Source organism: Schistocerca gregaria, chromosome X (assembly GCF_023897955.1).
Source record: "Schistocerca gregaria isolate iqSchGreg1 chromosome X, iqSchGreg1.2, whole genome shotgun sequence".
Lineage (NCBI taxonomy): Eukaryota > Metazoa > Arthropoda > Insecta > Orthoptera > Acrididae > Schistocerca > Schistocerca gregaria.
In genome coordinates, this window is record NC_064931.1 from 669,256,610 (window position 1) to 669,274,596 (window position 17,987).

General features: G+C 43.7%; 1 protein-coding gene across 1 annotated transcript in view; it reads left to right on the forward strand.

Moving 5' to 3' along the window:
* Window positions 1-2,161: 2,161 nt before the first annotated feature.
* LOC126297635 (probable nuclear hormone receptor HR3) overlaps window positions 2,162-17,987 on the forward strand; it is a 517,590-nt gene continuing 501,764 nt past the window's right edge. The window contains exon 1 of the mRNA XM_049988659.1: window positions 2,162-2,248. Coding sequence (XP_049844616.1) covers window positions 2,230-2,248 — 19 coding nt within the window. The 5' untranslated portion in view covers window positions 2,162-2,229. The remainder of the gene's footprint in view (window positions 2,249-17,987) is intronic.

Sequence of the window (17,987 nt, forward strand, 5' to 3'; positions counted from 1 at the left end):
TGTGGCGGAGGGTACCCTGAGTACCTCTATCGGTTCTCCCTTCTATTCCAGTCTCGTATTGTTCGTGGAAAGAAGGATTGTCGGTATGATTCTGTGTGGGCTCTAATCTCTCTGATTTTATCCTCATGGTCTCTTCGCGAGATATACGTAGGAGGGAGCAATGTACTGCTTGACTCTTCGGTGAAGGTATGTTCTCGAAACTTCAACAAAAGCCCGTACCGAGCTACTGAGCGTCTCTCCTGCAGAGTCTTCCACTGGAGTTTATCTATCATCTCCGTAACGCTTACGCGATTACTAAATGATCCTGTAACGAAACGCGCTGCTCTTCGTTGGCTCTTCTCTATCTCTTCTATCAACCCTATCTGGTACGGATCCCACACCGCTGAGCAGTGTTCAAGCAGTGGGCGAACAAGGGTACTGTAACCTACGGATTGCATTTACTTAGAATTCTTCCAATGAATCTGAGTCTGGCATCTGCTTTACCGACGATCAACTTTATATGATCATTCCATTTTAAATCACTCCTAACAACAACAACAACAAAAGTCTTGGAATCCTCAGGTGGGTTTTGGTCAGCTGGTGACGGCGAAAATATAGTAAAAAAAATCATTTGTATGAGGTTTTCCGAGGACTCGGCCATGAACTAATGGAGCCTCCTGAAGTTCCATCAACCCCACCGTAGACCACATCAAATAAAAAAAATTAAACAAACGATTTGCTCCATTTTTCTAAGCAGGAAGAAGTGTGTAACATCCATACTTTGACGCTGTACTATAGGATAGTGACACTAAGACGACCCTTCTGTTGGCTACAAAAATGGCCCCTAGTCCGAGCGTTGTCCAGAACACTTGACCCTACCTTTTTATCACCAATAGAACCCGAAGTATGAGCGCGGATAATCCCGTCTTTGCGCAGCGTTTTGGAACATATTAGGTACGCCTTCTGTGGCATCCACAACTATACATGACATGTAGTACCACAATCTGAGGAGTTCTCTTTGGTTGTTCGCAGATGATGCTGTAATTTACCGTCTATTATTGCCATCCGAAGACCAGTATCAGTTGCAAAGCGATTTAGGAAAGATTGCTGTATGGTGTGGCAGGTGGCAGTTGTCGCTAAATAACGAAAAGTGTGAAGTGATCCACATGAGTTCCAAAAGAAACCCGCTGGAATTCGATTACTCGATAAATAGTACAATTCTCAAGGCTGTCAATTCAACTAAGTACCTGGGTGTAAAAATTACGAACAACTTCAGTTGGAAAGACCACATAGATAATATTGTGGGGAAGGCGAGCCAAAGGTTGCGTTTCATTGGCAGGACACTTAGAAGATGCAACAAGTCCACTAAAGAGACAGCTTACACTACACTCTTTCGTCCTCTGTTAGAACATTGCTGAGCGGTGTGGGATCGTTACCAGGTAGGATTGACCGAGGACATCGAAAGGGTGCAAAAAAGGGCAGCTCGTTTTGAATTATCGCGTAATAGGGGAGAGAATGTGGCAGATATGATACGCGAGTTGGGATGGAAGTCATTAAAGCAAAGACGTTTTTCGCCAGGCGAGATCTATTTACGAAATTTCAGTCACCAACTTTCTCTTCCGAATGCGAAAATATTTTGTTGAGTCCAACCTACATAGGTAGGAATGATCATCAAAATAAAATAAGAGAAATCAGAGCTCGAACAGAAAGGTTCAGGTGTTCGCTTTTCCCGCGCGCTGTTCGGGAGTGGAATGGTAGGGAGATAGTATGATTGTGGTTCGATGAACCCTCTGCCAAGCACTTCAATGTGAATTGCAGAGTTATCATGTAGATGTAGATATTGAGAATAGAATAAAATATTTGGAGGCATGACTTCTTCAGCAGGCTCTCGTATTTCCGCCACTTTCTAATAAATATACCTGGTGCATTGCGGCGCTTCGAATGATGTGATTTTTGGGCAAAGTTGGAGAAATGTGTGCGGACGGGCTGGAACAGGCGGCCGGAGCCGGCGATGCCGCTAGCCGCGGCCCGCTAGGCGGGCGCCGCTACCTGGGCGTCGGGCCGCGGGCCCGGATATAAACAAACCGTTGGGCGGGTTCAGTGACCGGGCGGCTGCGGCGGCGGCGGCGGCGGCGGCGGCGGCAGCGGCGGGCAGAGCGCAGCACGGCGCGGGGCCCCGGCCGCCGCCGCCGCCGCCAGTCGCCGCCGCGCGCTCCGCCGGAATGTGCCTTGCCGCTCCGCGCAGGTGATATGCCCAGCACCATCAGAGGTGAGTCCGCAAGCGCGCGCGCACGCGCTGCCGGCGCCGGCGCCGCTGCGGCACTCGCCGCTTCCGATCGGAACGCGTCGGCGCCCAGCTGCAAGCGTCGCTACTTCCGCGTCGGCAGCCTCTGCCATCTGCCGAGCCCGTCCACCAAACTAGAAAAATGTCGCAACCGTTTTCTGGTTGCTGGGCGACGGAAAATTTTGAGACGTACCCGGTGTGCACCGCTTTTGCCGGCCGCGATGACTCTGGTTCCTATGGACGCCGCGGGCATTGTGGTCGCCGATATTTAGAACGTGACGTCTTGCGTGTTCCACAACACCTGTGCAAATCTCATACAAACCCAATGTGTGTGTTTGTGAACCGAAGCGAAAATTTATACACAAACCTATAACTTGGACTGTCAATTCTCTTGAAGTTTGCCACACGAGTGTGTGAAGTTCTCGCAAGGAATACAACCCGCCGACAAGTGTAATGGATTTAGCTCATACGTGTAGCTACGGAAGCTTATTTACCCTGGGAGCATGAAGTATTCCGCGATTACTGGATTTTTCATGTCCGCTGGACACGCCAGGACGCGTTGCAAATGTCAGTGGAGTCTGCCTGCGTGCCACACGCCACGAGTTATCCGATAGCGGCACGTGGTGCGCTACTCAGCTCTAGCAGTAACAGGTGCGAAATGTTCGTGGCAGCTGATGTACGTCCCGAGAAAGCGGAAAATGACAGCAAAATATTACGTATCTGTCCAAGTCACAAAGCACGGCGCACACAAGGCTGCTGTAAATATTTAGGTACTGCTACTGCTGTTACTTTTCGGCGAGTGAGTAAAGAATGGATGCACTGCTTTTATGAGTTTAGAATGCGACAACTTGCACGGTAAATTTTATGTAGAAGGCATATACAAATCATGATGACATAATTTTTAAAAGGAAAAGCCTTAATGTTTCTAATAGACTTATCGACATCGAAGATCAAGCGCTGCACGATTGTTATTTGTGGATAAGTACAATTACTGTCATACACATGTGTTTTGGCGAAACTGTGCATTTAGGTCGCCATGTCTTACTATTAATGAATATTTGCTAACACTGGCACTTTTGTGTCCTGTAAGGTGAGTGCATCTTCGAATAGCCTTGTGAATAAACAGACCTGCCTGATGTTCTCTGACGTCAAGGAAACAATTCCTCCGACGTAAGTCATCCGTGTGTACGCTCAGACAAAAAACGTTTTGGTATATAGAAGCAAAAGACGTAACCAACACAAGGAATCGACTCTGCTTCTGCTGCAAGGATGCATACTATTGAGCCTCAGTGACAGAGATGGAAAGCAATAAGTGTAAATATTATATACCAACTCCATGGTCATTTTGGACACTATAGTTATGTTACGTAGCGTTTCTGGTGGTACGTAACAGAAGAAATGCCTTGTTCATACTTAGAAGAAAGAAGTGACAGATTTTCTTTCCTGATGATGTCCGTTTAGCAACGCTGAAAATTCTCCCTTGATAAGAAACTATATACTATCCATATGACAGAATTGTATTAACATCAACTGATAAATCATAATATCTATGATTAGGAATAAATCTTATTTGTAGATATTTTAGTCATCTCTGAAAACTCAAGGAGCACAATAGTTCTTCGTTCGAATGACTACACATACAAATTACAAATATGAGAAACGTGGATACATCGTTTCGTAATCTTATTGTTACGCTATGAAAGTTTTTTAACTATTTACTTTTTAACCTGTTTCGTAAAATCAGACTCTGTGGTGGATGTTATTAAGGTCGGCACCATCTAGGTATTATTGTCAAGTATTCATTTCGAATATAGTCGGTCTCCTCCAGCTGAATTTTCCTTCTGTATTTTGAGTATAAATGACGCCACCTGTTGCGTCTGCTGTTTCAATATCTGATACGTTTTTTTTTTGTTTTCTCGAATATGAAAACTAGTATGACTCTAAATACTTAAAGCATCGCGCTTCCCCCCCCCCCCCCCTCCCTCTCCCCCTCCACTCCCACTCCCCAACGTATTTTACGCTATAAATTAAGTCTTAATTAGAAAGACATACTTTTGAATTTCGGTTTAAGGAAAGAGCAGAGGATTAAAATGAGAGTGGGTAATAAAAGAATGTAATGCCGGATCCTTGTTCTTCACCACGATTGTTCTCGTCAAATCTATTTTTTTCTCACTAGTAAATCTACAACTGTGTGCTCAAAAGCAATCTCTCTGATTTGTTATTCTGTTCTCAGTTTCTGTTGAGGTATTATTACATGTCACGCATATTACTCAGTCGACTTTCTCGCTTCGCTGACGCAAGTTGCGACCCTCTACCGCTAGACAGCTCCAAATAGTAGCGTCTAACATGGCGGCGTGTAACATAACTATGTCGGTGCATGAGAAACAGCTTACTGTAATCGAGTTTCTAACCGCAGAAAACTTAAAGAACATCTTCGAGGACATTACTTTGACAGTGATGAAGCGGTGCAAACGGAGGTGAAGTTGTGGTTCCGTCATCGATGTCAAACATTCTCCAGTGACGGTATCAGAAAATTGGTTTCTCTAACAATTTGTCCATTTTATTTGGACTGTTGAGCTCCGTGGCCGTGGATAATGATATTTCACTGAAAAAATTCCGCAACCAGCCACTTTTTAATGCGTTTTTTATTTACGCCAATATGCATTTCGGGTTTGCACCCATCTTCAGCTGGCAAATTACTGAATACTGAAGATCTATGTAATTTGCCAGCTGAAGATGGGTGCAAACCCGAAATGCATATTGGCGTAAATAAAAAACGCATTAAAAAGTGGCTGGTTGCGGAATTTTTTCAGTGAAATTGGTTTCTCGTTGGGAGAAATATGTTTGTCGTCAGGGAGACTATATTGAGAAATAAATGTGTAAACATGAGGAATAAAGATGTAGAAAGTTAATGAAATTTGCTTTTTTTAAAAAGCCTTACTACTTTTGATACAAAAATTACTTTTCAGCACGCCATAGTAAATTCTAATCATAACATAAAGACTGCAAGTTAGGGAGCAAAGAACGAGAACCAACACATCCTAATATTTATTTTCTTGTGACTCACTGTTTTCACACTACACCAATTTCAAGTTTTGGGCGCTCTCCGATGACTCACACTCATCCACCAGTTTGGGTACTCAAAGGCGTGTGCCCACTGGCTTTCTCGCCGCCTAACAGAATACCGTAAAGAGCGACGGAGGACAGTCTGTGTGGAATTACTTGCACATTACGAAACTGGTCGTGACAATTTTTTTGTCGAACATCGTCACAGGCGATAAAATATTGCTTCATCACATGGAACCGGAATCCAAACATGTCTAGATAGTCTCTGTACAGGTTTCCAACAGAAAAATTACCGAAGGTGATGTTTATTGTGGATGTGTGTGAAGAACGGTCCGTAGGTACACGGTGCTGGAAGCAGGCGGCGACTCACGCATGGAACACGCAGACACCTGGCCGGGTGTAACGGGATCCAAACTGGCGCTCCAACAGAAGTGTTCGCGTCAAGACTCTTCACACCAGCTGTCACCGTACTCCTACCTAGCTGCCTTGCATCATAACTGCACTCTACCAACTGGCATCACCATGCTATCAGATACTGAGAAGTCGTATGTCAAGATTGCATCCGTTGACCGAAGAGAATAGCGTGCCATTTCATTCGCGACTAATCGACTACCAACGAGTTGGCAGGTTCAGTTGTAAAAATTAAATGTTTTCATTGCTCTTCAGGACGGGTGCCAGGCTATCTACAAAATTAAGTCTCTCGTATTCTACTTACTAACTCATCAACTGGATTACGTCACAGACGTGCACCGTACCTACTTATTATACTGATAATAAACTAGAGTAAGCTAAATACAGGCTATTATTTTATCCGTGACGAATATGTAGAGCTCCGTGACCGCCTGTGGAATTAATGTTTAAGCAAAATCCGCGCCTAATGTATAGTAAAACTCCAGAATGAGATTTTCACTCTGCAGCGGAGTGTGCGCTGATATGAAACTGCCTGGCAGATTAAAATCTGCCTGGAAGTTTTATAGTAAAACTACCTATTCTTCTACTTTCACAATAACGTAAAAACATGTCTATCCATGCCGATGCTATTTATGGACACAAAATTCTTTATGACCCACTGAAGATAGATACCGTGCCTCCGACCAGTTTCGTTTACAACTTGAGAAATAAAAAGCTACTGCTACGATCGTTTCTTCAGTATCAAATATCAGATAGTTTGAATTAGGTCAAATGAGCATTATGTCTAATGCAAAGCAGTCATCAATTACTTACTTGAACACTACAGTGTTTTGCTAGAAATGGATGACGGAAGGTTTGATATTAGCGTCCCGTCAAGATCGAACTCATTAGAGGCAGAGCGTCAGGCGCTACTGGACAAGAACTCTGAAAGGGATCCACAGTAGCCTCTTCGGGGTAATATTCTGGCCACCACCTGAAGTAATTTAGGGAATCCGCTCCTCCCGAAAAAGACTACTGAATGTTTCAGCAACTGCGTCACCTCGCTCAGTTCTTTACTAGGACTGGTCCATTTGTAATATCACACCTTCACTTTCCTCTGATACACTAGAGTGATCAGTTTGGCATTCTTCTACTGTTTAATATCGCTAGCAATGTAGCTCGATAACAGATTCGCAGTGACCGGAATCTGAAATGCATTCCGATGCCTTAATATAGGTAACATCATCTCGATGTTTATGTACCACAAAACGTAAGTAAGAAAGACTGAAAAAAAGTTAGAATTCTTTGGCAAGACGTGGTGATCTGTTTGCTGCACGTCCTCCCCTTCCTTTGACTTTTCTTCTGTCATTTGGAAAAAAGAGGAAAATTTATGCAAACTAACAACAAAGCTTTGTGTCTGACTTAGACTAAGTGCCAATGAGCCAACGTTTTATCTTCAGGAAGTTTACGTGTCCTACGACGGGAGTTTATTTGCGGTTTTAATTAACCTAGTTTGTATCTGAAGAACTTTATCAGTCTAATTACCATCACGAAGATAAAGTCCTGCTCAGTTTTACATGCAGCATAACAGAAACTGGCATCTGAGCAGAGAACTGCCGTTTATTTTTGTGTTGCAGTTTGAACCAAACAGAATCAATCATCTCCACTGTTGTTTGGTCAATGTTTCTAACATTTTTATCTAATGAGATATTGCAGCAACTATGTTTCTTTAATAAATCTCTCTGATTTTTTTGATGGCATTCTACTGCTCACTGAGGGAAGGGTACAGTTACATGACTTTCGGTATGGTTTGCACGGTAACTTTCATCAAAATGGGGCGTCATTGGTACTAGCAGGGACGTTCAAAAAGTAATGCAACACATTATTTTCTGAAAGCAGGTTAGTTTTATTCAGGATTCCAATAAACATTATTCCCCACTCTTTTGGCAAAAAGACCCTATTTTCAACATTATCTCCGTTCAATGCGACGGCCTTACGCCACATTCCTGGGAGAGCCTGTATGCCGACTTGGGGCCACTCTTCTGGTCGTCGTCGGAACCAACCTCTTGCTGCATCAGTAACATCCCGATCATACGCGCACTGCTTCCCGCGGAGTGCATCCTTCGCTGGACCAAACAGATGGGAATCGGAGGGTGCGAGATATACTGTCTGTAGGGTGGATGAGGAAGAACAGTCCAATGAAGTTTTGTGGGCTCCTCTCAGGTATGAAGACCTATGTGAGGACTTGCGTTGTCATGGAGAACAAGTTCGTGTGCATTTTTGTGGCGATGACACGCTGACGTCGTTTCTCCGTTTTCCTGAGGGTAGCGCATAGAGTTGATCGTTGCACTATGAGGGAGGACGTAAAGTGGAACAACCGCTTCAGAGTCCCAAAAGACCGTCGCCATGCTTTTACCGTCTGAGGGTGCGGCTTTGAACGTTTTCTTCGGAGGAGAGATGGTGTGGCGCCACTCCATGGATTATCCTTTTTGGCTCAGGTTCGAAGTGATGAACTCATATCTTATCACCTGTGACAGCGTTCGACAAAAAATTTTCACGATCAGCCTCGTAACGTGCAAGTTATTCCGCATAGATTGTCCTGCGTTGCCCTTTCCGGTCATCTGTTAGGCTGCGAGAAAGCCAGTGGGCACACATCTTTGAGTATCAAAACCGGTTGGGGAGTGTGTCACGCCCAGTCGTGCAGGATGTGTTTGATTGCAATCCATTGATCACCTCGAATGAGAGTGTCCGCACGTTCGAACATTGCAACATTCGAAGTTGTGTGCGGCCGGCGGCACGCGGGAGAGTGGATGGGTTTGCACAACCTTGTTTTGATGACGACGGACACCTGTCCCAACGACTCACCGTGCTTTTGTTCACTGCCAGATCTTCGAACATTCTGCAAGTGCCTGCGAATATCAGCGATGTTCTGGTTTTCCGCTAAAAGAGACTCAAAGACAGCTGTCTGCTTGTAAAGCACGTCCGTTACAGACACCATTTTGAAGGCTACGTATACCTGAACTTCAAGAAACTATAGTGGCTGAAGCGAGAATATTATACGATGCCCCATAGCGAATTCAGCATTTTTTAACCGAAACTGGCCTACGAAAAAATGTGTTGCATTGCTTACTGAACGCCCCTCGTACACACGAAGATCAAACCTGACAACGTTACCTGATATTCGTCTGGCAAAACAGGTGAAACTGTACTCTGCCGTTACCAACTTAGATGACGCACCCTACATTCAATTTTAGCAGCGAACAAAACTGTGACTTGAGTACTGTATTTCATGCGGATCCTGCGGGTGTACAATATCGTATTAAGGAATTCATTTGTATCACACAATTTCTGTTCTGTGAACGACGGGTGCGCCACGTACGGGACATTTCAGAACTTTGCAGTTCAACAGTTTCCACTGGTCCCAACAATTGCACAGGTAACTGGAATATGAAATATTTTCGTAGAAGCACCCCATTGTGAACTGAGAGAGGAGGTATTGCAAACGAAATTTCTAACTCGTACCTTGTAATGTCACAGATGCCACGATGCAACAATAATAGGAGACCTTAGCGTGCTGGAGAAACGACTCACATGTTGCCCCATTAGTGGTGGCGATCTGGGTTCGACGGAAGGCGCTATGGCCTGTATTCACCGTGGGTTAAGAGACGTCCGGCAAGCTAAGGCGCGTTTATAACACCATTTACTAATTCAGTTTCTCCACTTATGTGCTAATTTATCATTATTGCCCTACGTACACGTGTTGTTGATGAAATAGTAGACAATTAATTCTATTCATATAATGCTTGTAATTGATTGATAATTACTCCCCTGTATGATAGAAGTTCATAATTATACTTGAAAAGCGCAAAATTGTGGATGTTCTATAATATTCATTTATTACTATGACTGATTTTCAGCTTAAAATGCCATACCAGACTTTAACTATCGTAATCAAATAAGACACAGTCCTCTTTGAAATTTAATCTATCTTTACACCTCTATCTTCATGTGTAACATCTCCTTCAAAGTTTTTCGCCAGCACTGTTGCCTCTTTAATGACAATATTCAGTTATAGTCTGATGATCGTTTTGTAGACCGAAATTCGGTAAAAAAAATGAATAAGTAGAAACTTCCAAAATTTAGTGCTTTTTATTTTTAAATACTTGTAGCATTTTTGTTCTTCAATACCATGGCAGATTAAATGGTGTCCTTTTCGTCAATCATTTACCATATAAAGCGAATAAGGTCGCCAATGATATAAATCTTATGAAGGAAGGTTAAAATTTAAATGTCCCGTCGAAGACGAGTTTATGTGGATTGCGAATCGAGGGGGACCGGGCTCGATTCGTGGCCGGGTTGGAGATCTTCTCCGCTCGCGGACTGCGTGTTGTGGTGTCCTCACGTTCGTATCATCATAATTGACATTCCGCTATTGAAATGGCTGTATGGGCACGTCCCGAAAGCCAGTAAATAAAAAAAAAGGATGAAGCCATTAGAGACGGAGTACGAGCAGACATTGTTCAAGGATGAGGTAGACATGCAACCCTGACTTTTCCGATTGATCCACCCTAGAACACCCCTGAAATGATTTTGGAAAACTAGGGAAAACCTCAGTTAAAATGACTGCGACTCCAGTGCCTTAACCACCGCACAACCTCGATCGATCTAAATATGAGAGAAATGTTAAGTCACTGTTTAGAGGCAGAGTAAATTTAATAAGACCTTACAAACTGCCTAGGTCTGGAAAATTGCATTCACTCACGAAATAACAGTTTCGATTGGGGCATAAGAACAAATATTTTCTCGGATCCATCAAGGACGATCCAATAGAACCCTATTAAAGAATGGCGTAACTATGTCCTGGCTACTTTTACACTAAAAAGTTCTTTGATGTAAGGATTATGTACTATAGGAAATCCTAGGGAGAAGAAACGAAGGAAGGAAGATTGGGTTTAGCATCCCATCGACATCGAGGTCATTAGAGACGGAGACCAAGCTCGAATTCTGTTAAGGATAGGGAAGGAAATCAAATGTGCCTTTTAAAGGAACCATCCCGACATTTGCCTGAAACGATATAGGGAAATCACGGAAAACCTACATCAGGATTGCCGGACGCGTGTTTGAGCCGTCGTCCTTTTGAATGCGAGTCCAGTTTGTTAACCACTGCGCCACCTCGCTAGGTGTGCGGGACGCGGGTTTTAACCGTCGTCCTCCCGAATGCGAGACCAGTCGAGAGAGAAATGGAGACAGAATGTAGATGAAGATTCTTAAATTAACGAACTCGCCTTGTCCCTTTACGCCTATGCAGTTATATTGCGCCATATTGCACTTAAGTCAAATTGATGACATGGGGAATACGAGAGCAAAGCATACCTTGAACTGACCATTATTTATTGGAAAAGAAGTGTTAAATTCTAACATTCCGTTCCGCCGACAACGAGGTATTTAGAGACAACGCGAGATAACTGGGACAAGAAGGGTCGCTGCCTATCTGAAGGAATCATTTCCTGCTGTAATTTAGGGGAAGTCCAAACCGTGGAAAATCTCTGTTCGGATGGTCGGCCAGGCACTGAACCCCGTTTCTCCAGCACACGAGTCCACTGTGACGTCTCTTACGGCGTTGCTAACCGAAATCACCGTTAAGCGTGATTCGACAGTGCATGTGCATGACTCTGTGACGCGAATTCCTTCCTTTAGTTTGTCGATTCGCATATCGATATTTGCAGCTCTTCAGTCTTATCACTGACAGTAATTTCTTCAACAATCAGTGGATGTATTAGAGAACGTGCAACATCAGCGAAGTGTGTCAAACAGCAAGTCCTGTAGCGTTTGCGTACGGCATATGCCGTCTGCCTATGCCATTTATTGCCCGTCAGCATAGGATGGTCTAGCGGTTCTACGCAAGCCTGTTGGCCGCAGGAACGTGGCGCCGTTACTCCGAGAGAACACACGGCGGTATTCCTGCCAGCGCGGGCGTCTTTGCGCAGCTGTTGACATCTATCGAGATGACTGCTCGACGGTTCTACGTTATCGCTGTTCGTGCTTATTAAAAGTAATCACAGTAAAACTGCCAATAATTGTATGGTGTGCTTGATCACCACTAGGATAGCATGAAACACTCAACGAACGAAGATGAGAACGAACCATCAGAACTCGTTACTACTTAGTATACCCAGAGTGGAAATTGGTCAGCACGTACGCTCGCAGACTATTTTACAACCTCGTGTTTATTGGTTACCTGACACCGCAGGTACAGAATGTAACAGTGAGGTCCGGTCACTCGTTAGTTCGCCGCATTTTTCGGGCTTAACAAAGGCTCTTAAGAATTACCTTACACTGAGGTGACAAAAGTCATGGGAGATATAGTATCGAGTCGAGCCTCCTTTTTCCCGGCATTGTTCAGCAGCTCGACGTCGCATGGACTCAACAAGTCATTGGAAGTCCCCTGTTGAAATATTGAGCCATGTCGTCCATATAACCGTACATAATTGCGAAAGTGTTGCCGGTGCAGTATTTAGTGCGCGAACTGACCTCTCGATTATGTCCCATAAATGTTCGATGGGATTCATGTCGGACGATCTGGGTGGTCAAATCAATCGCTCGAATTGTCCAGGATATTCTTCAAACCAATCTAGAACAGTTGTGGTCCGGAGACATCTTTGTTTGGGAACATGAAGTCTATGAATGCAAAAGGTCTCCAAGTAGCCGAACAAGACCATTTATAGTCAACGACCGGCACAGTTGGACTCTAAGACCCACTCTATTCCATGTAAACACAGCCCACACCATTATGGAGCCTCAACTAGCTGGTACAGTGCCTTATTGACAACATGGGTACATCGCTTTCTGGGATCTGAGTCACACTAGAACAGTATCATCAGTTCTTACCATCTGAAATCGGGACTCATCTGACTAGACAACGGTTCTCCAGTCGCTAGTTCAAATGGTTCAAATGGCTCGGAACGCTATGGGACTTAACAGCTGAGGTTATCAGTCTCCTAGAACTTAGAACTACTTAAACCTAACTAACCTAAGGACATCACACACATCCATGCCCGAGGCAGGATTCGAACCTGCGACCGTAGCCGTCGCGCGGTTCCAGACTGAAGCGCCTAGAACCGCTCGGCCACTCCGGCCGGCAGTCATCTAGTATCCAACCGATATGGTTACGAGCCCAGGAAAGGCACTACAGATGACGTCGTGCTGTTAGCACACGCGTCGGTCGTCTGCTGCCATAGCCTCTTAACGCCAAATTTCGCCGCACTGGCCTAACGGATACGTTCGTCGTACGTCACACATTGATTTCCGTGGTTATTTCACGTAGTGGTGCTTGTCTATTAGAACTGATAACACTACGCAAACGCCGCTGCTCTCAGTGGTTAAGGTGAGAGGTAATGCCTGCAAATTGGTATTCTCGGCACGCTCTTCACACTGTGAACATCGGAATATTGAATTCTTTAACGATTTACGAAACAGAATATCCCGTACGTCTAGCTCAAATTACCACTCCGCGTTAAAACTTTGTTAATTCCGTCGTTCAGAAACCTTTCCACATGAATCACCTGAGTACAAATGACAGCTCCGCCAATGAACTGCCCTTCTAAACGTAATATACGCGATACTACCGCCACCTGTATACGTGCATATTGCTATCCCATGACTTCTGTCAGCTCGTTGTATATTATCCTAGCTTACTGCTGGCATATAACTGCTATCTTTTTATCGTCCTTCATGGGCATCTAGGACAGACAGAAGCCGACAGTTATCTTTTCATAACTTCGACTCGAGACTAATGGGAATGTTTTAAGACATGAGGAATATTTCGCCCCTCCATATCCACGCCAGTAACGCCTTTCGGTTGAGGACGACACGGCTGTCGGTAGGTACCGTTGGGCCTTATTTCTTAAATTGTAAACCGATGTGTCTTTACCTGTAACAGCGTACTGTTATTCCTTAATTTATGTGATATTTCCTTGTTTGAGCCAGATCAACAGATGTCAGTCACCTACACATTCGTAACGACAAGATGTATTTTCCGTAGCTAGACTGTTCAGTGTTCAGACAACGAAGATGCTGCAATTTTAAACCTGATTAAGCAACAGCTTACAGATTGTCAACGAAACCTTCCCCTTATGCACTGAGCTCACTCAGTGCCACACACCGAGCTTGGTGACAAGCACTGAATTTGTGATAGAGAAAAGTAAAATTGAAATGATTGTTTCTTTGAAAATTAAGTTATAGAATACTTCCTCTTGTTTATCTTCTGCATCTGGCTATCGTATAAAGCTACCCATCAGATCCACATAGTATCATTTTTAACACACATGTTCCTGTACATTTTCGTTAAATAAACAAGCTCAACTAGATTTGTGTGGTAAAATATGTTGTTTGAGGCAGATATTCTCGGTATTTGTTTTGAACTATAATATGACCAGACAGGCGTAAACGTGGATGGCTGGACAGGGGTTTGAACTTCGTCCTGCCAGCACTTAAACTCTGCGCCAGCTCGCTTGTTGAACGGTTGTTTCAGCAAAGCCATAGCGGATGACTTACACCATTCTCTCCCAACTGAGTGAAAGTGCCGTGAGCGAGATGGTGTAGTGCTCAAGACATTGAACACACCGTGGGGAGTCAAAGGCTTCAAATCTCCATTCAACCATCGAAATTTATGCCTCCATGATTTTCCTCAATCGTTTGAGGCGAACATCGCTGTGTTTTCTTTCATTGCCTTTAACAACCTTGTTCGAGCTGAGCTTATTAACCGTCTAGATGACCAAGTTATCGAAGAGACGTTAAACATCAAACTTAGCTAATAATGACCTCGATGTCTGTGGAAAACGTTAATTCTCCTTTGCATCTGTGCCACCATAGTGACAAAACACGTTATAACTACTCTCGATGAACCGTTATATTTCAAGGTTTCACATTCGTCATTAGGCAAGAAACAATCTTTATTAGTGTAGTCAGACATATTCAAGTTCCCGTAGTGTTGCTCATTGTGACTTACTTGTTGACTTACATAACTATTATAATAAATATTTCCTGTGATTACTACACATTTAACTCAATTAAACGGGAATAACTTCAATATAATTACTAAGAGAATCTGAGGCCGTCAAGGTCATTGTTCAGAGTGTAAATATATCTTCCCGACAATAAATATTACAGGCATTTAGTATTTAGAACGAAATTAATTCTAAGAGAAAAAATGCTGTCTGGTCACACAGCATACCAGCGCATCTAAACGCTGATACTAAGCGAGATGGCGCTGCACTGCAGACGCTGGAACCTATTGGTCCGCCCGGCGGTTCAAATGCCCGTTCGGCCACAGCGACCCAGGATTCATTGACTTCCCTAAATTACATAAGGCAAAGGTTCCTTTGAAAAATGACACTACCTATTTCCTTTGAAATCCGAGCTTATTATTTGAGTGTTTTCGTCACACGCATCGTTCGGTTTATTGTTGATTTTTTTTTTTCGTGCCTCTTGGTGTTTAACCTCCCGTCTGTAACCAAGGCCACTGTTATTGACCCCGAGTCTCTTCACCCAGTGGTGGAATATTTTCCTGCAATGAAGTCTCAGGCGATTCTCTGGATGAAGGGCTGAACATATTGCATATCTATGTGGAGATGGTGACCGCTCACGCCTTGACTTTTGTCACTACTTGCAGACCGCACATGCGGACGTTGCTCGCAGTTCCCGTTATCACACTATTTAGTCAATTATCTTAAGAGTGTTTTTAACCCGCCTCACTAAGTTGGCGTAGCAAGTGCCCGCCCGATTCGAAATGAAGCACGACACGGCTACACCTTGGCTTCGGTTCGCCTGCCATCCTGTATCACCTTAAGGGACTTCCAAGGGTTCCGAATTGGTGGACAAGTTTTAATTTGTTTTTCCTCTGTATATATGTGCACAAAAAATGAAATAAAAATAAAATGAATACGAGCAGTGTGAGGATGCAGCACGGCGGCGCGAAGGGGGAGGCATCGTGGCCAGGCCTCGGAATTCAACCCCTGCCCACCTTTTCCCTTCCAACCTGTAGCTGACTGTGGCACTAACAAACCGAAAATACAAAAACAATTAATAAATAAATTTAAAAACATTAAAAAAAGAATTAATGAAATGACGTTTTCCTTATTTCAAGGCAAAAAAAAAGTCAGTAACGTACGCGTGTGCAGTGGCGCTGGACTCGGAGGTAAGACGGTTTGAATCCTGCTGATGGAACATTTTCACTTCCAATATTTGGCTGGCAAAGAGAGGAGAAGTGACGTAAAGCTCCTGATCACAAGTCTCTGGACCAATGTCCTGGGTTACATTCCAAAACTCTCGGCAGTGTCTCAAGAAGTGAGCGCGTGTGACACACTTGATTGTGATCCGTGCGTTGGGTGGGGACGTTAAGCTCAGCAGTCTCCTAGGTGCTATTCGAGCCGAGTAGGCTGTATGCCAGCAACGAGTTGCACCCACTCCCTTCTCTTAATTCGTAACAATGCAAACCAAAAACTACACTGTACGCGCAATCATCACAGTCGCCCACTAGGCACAATACACACCGACACTTCTTAACAGGTCGGGGGAAGTAGGACCTTGCCATGAGCACCGATGCGAGATTCCTGCATCTCCCCTGCGCTCATTTCCTGAGTATGAGACTACTTTTACTTTTATTGGTGCTTAATCGCGAATTCCCGATTTTGTCACTGTTCTATCATCATCATCATCATCATCATCATCATCATCATCACCACAATCATCTGGGAGTTTTCGTCTTCTTCTAGATAAAAACCTCTTCCAATTTAACATCTTATTGACAATTTCTTCCCAGCTTTTGTCACTTCGTTCAGCTAGAACCCTCCGATTTCATCTTAATAATAGTCACTATAAATTCCTGGATTTCTTTATTTTCTCTTTCCCACTTATTCATATCCATGTACCTTATCATTAATGTCAACCCATTTATTTGTATTATCATGAACTTCAAATTTTTTGATCGTTTCCGTGTGTAATTTCCCAATCTGACTACTGTAGACCAAAGGCGAGTGCACATACCGATTGCACACCGTCAGGCAGAAGATTGGGTCATTTAAAACGGAACACAAGCTCGGATTGGATGAGGAAAGGCCAAGGCATCCACAACCCGTGAGGATGGTTTGAACATCACAGTGCTTTACTATGTATGGCCCAACTGTAAGTATATGCTCTTGTTTCGCTACGACCTTACAAATGAACTGTCTATTCAGCCATTAACAGGGGGGGCTATACCTGAATTTGGAGTCCAAATCACAGGGCAACTAAACATTTTTGACATAAACAAATCTTTACCAGAGGCGAAAGAGGCGGTGACAGAAAAAAAGAGGACTCACCGAGAAATGTAACCCGGAACTTGAGTTTGATGTCAGGGAGTTATTTCCTGAGCCAGTGCCTGTAGGGGAAGAAGTCGGACTTTTCCTTTTAGAAGGAACTAGATTGGCATCCGTCTTAAGTGATTTAAGCACAAGAGAGAAGATCTAATTCCAAATAGCCGGGACCTCCAGTGACGAAGTCTAGTGTTCTGCCCACTATACTACCACCGCTCCCATAAACTAGAATACCGATGTAAAATTTAGAACTAAATTCAGAGTGTCCTATTTATGTAGACCAGCCCAAATTACTTTTTGTCCATAGTCAAAATCAACAATGTATCAAGAAAATATTTTTTTGGCTACCACATGGACATTATCCATGGACTGCCTTTCATACAGCTTTGATCGTTACGAAGATGTGAACAGCAGTACCCCTTTTTTAATAGCATTCCTTAGTTTTTACTCGGAAGCCACTTATTCACCTCAAGACCTGTTCAAAAACTTATCACATTCACGTAAACATGATCTTATTAAAAACGTAACACAAAACTGGCTTCGAATGTTTAGCAAACCTACTAGCATGCAGGTACCCGGTATGACATACCTCGTACACTTGCTAAAGTTGACAGTAAACAAATGGAAACACCAGGAAAATGCATACCGCTCATTATTGTTTTGCTAACTTAATTCTCCATAGATGAGAAGCGTTTCTACCTTCTTTTCTATGGAGTACATTGTACTCACACAAAACTTCAACTGAAGACGGTTAATTCAATCATTGGTGTGCATTTTCCTTGTGCCCCCATTTACTCACTGTCATCTCCAGGAAGTGGACGAGTTACATTACTCCGAGTAGCCGCACTTTGTGCTAGTACAGCAGAGTCAACGTCAGTTTTTTGCAACTGCGTATTTACTAACGTCATGCTTGCGTG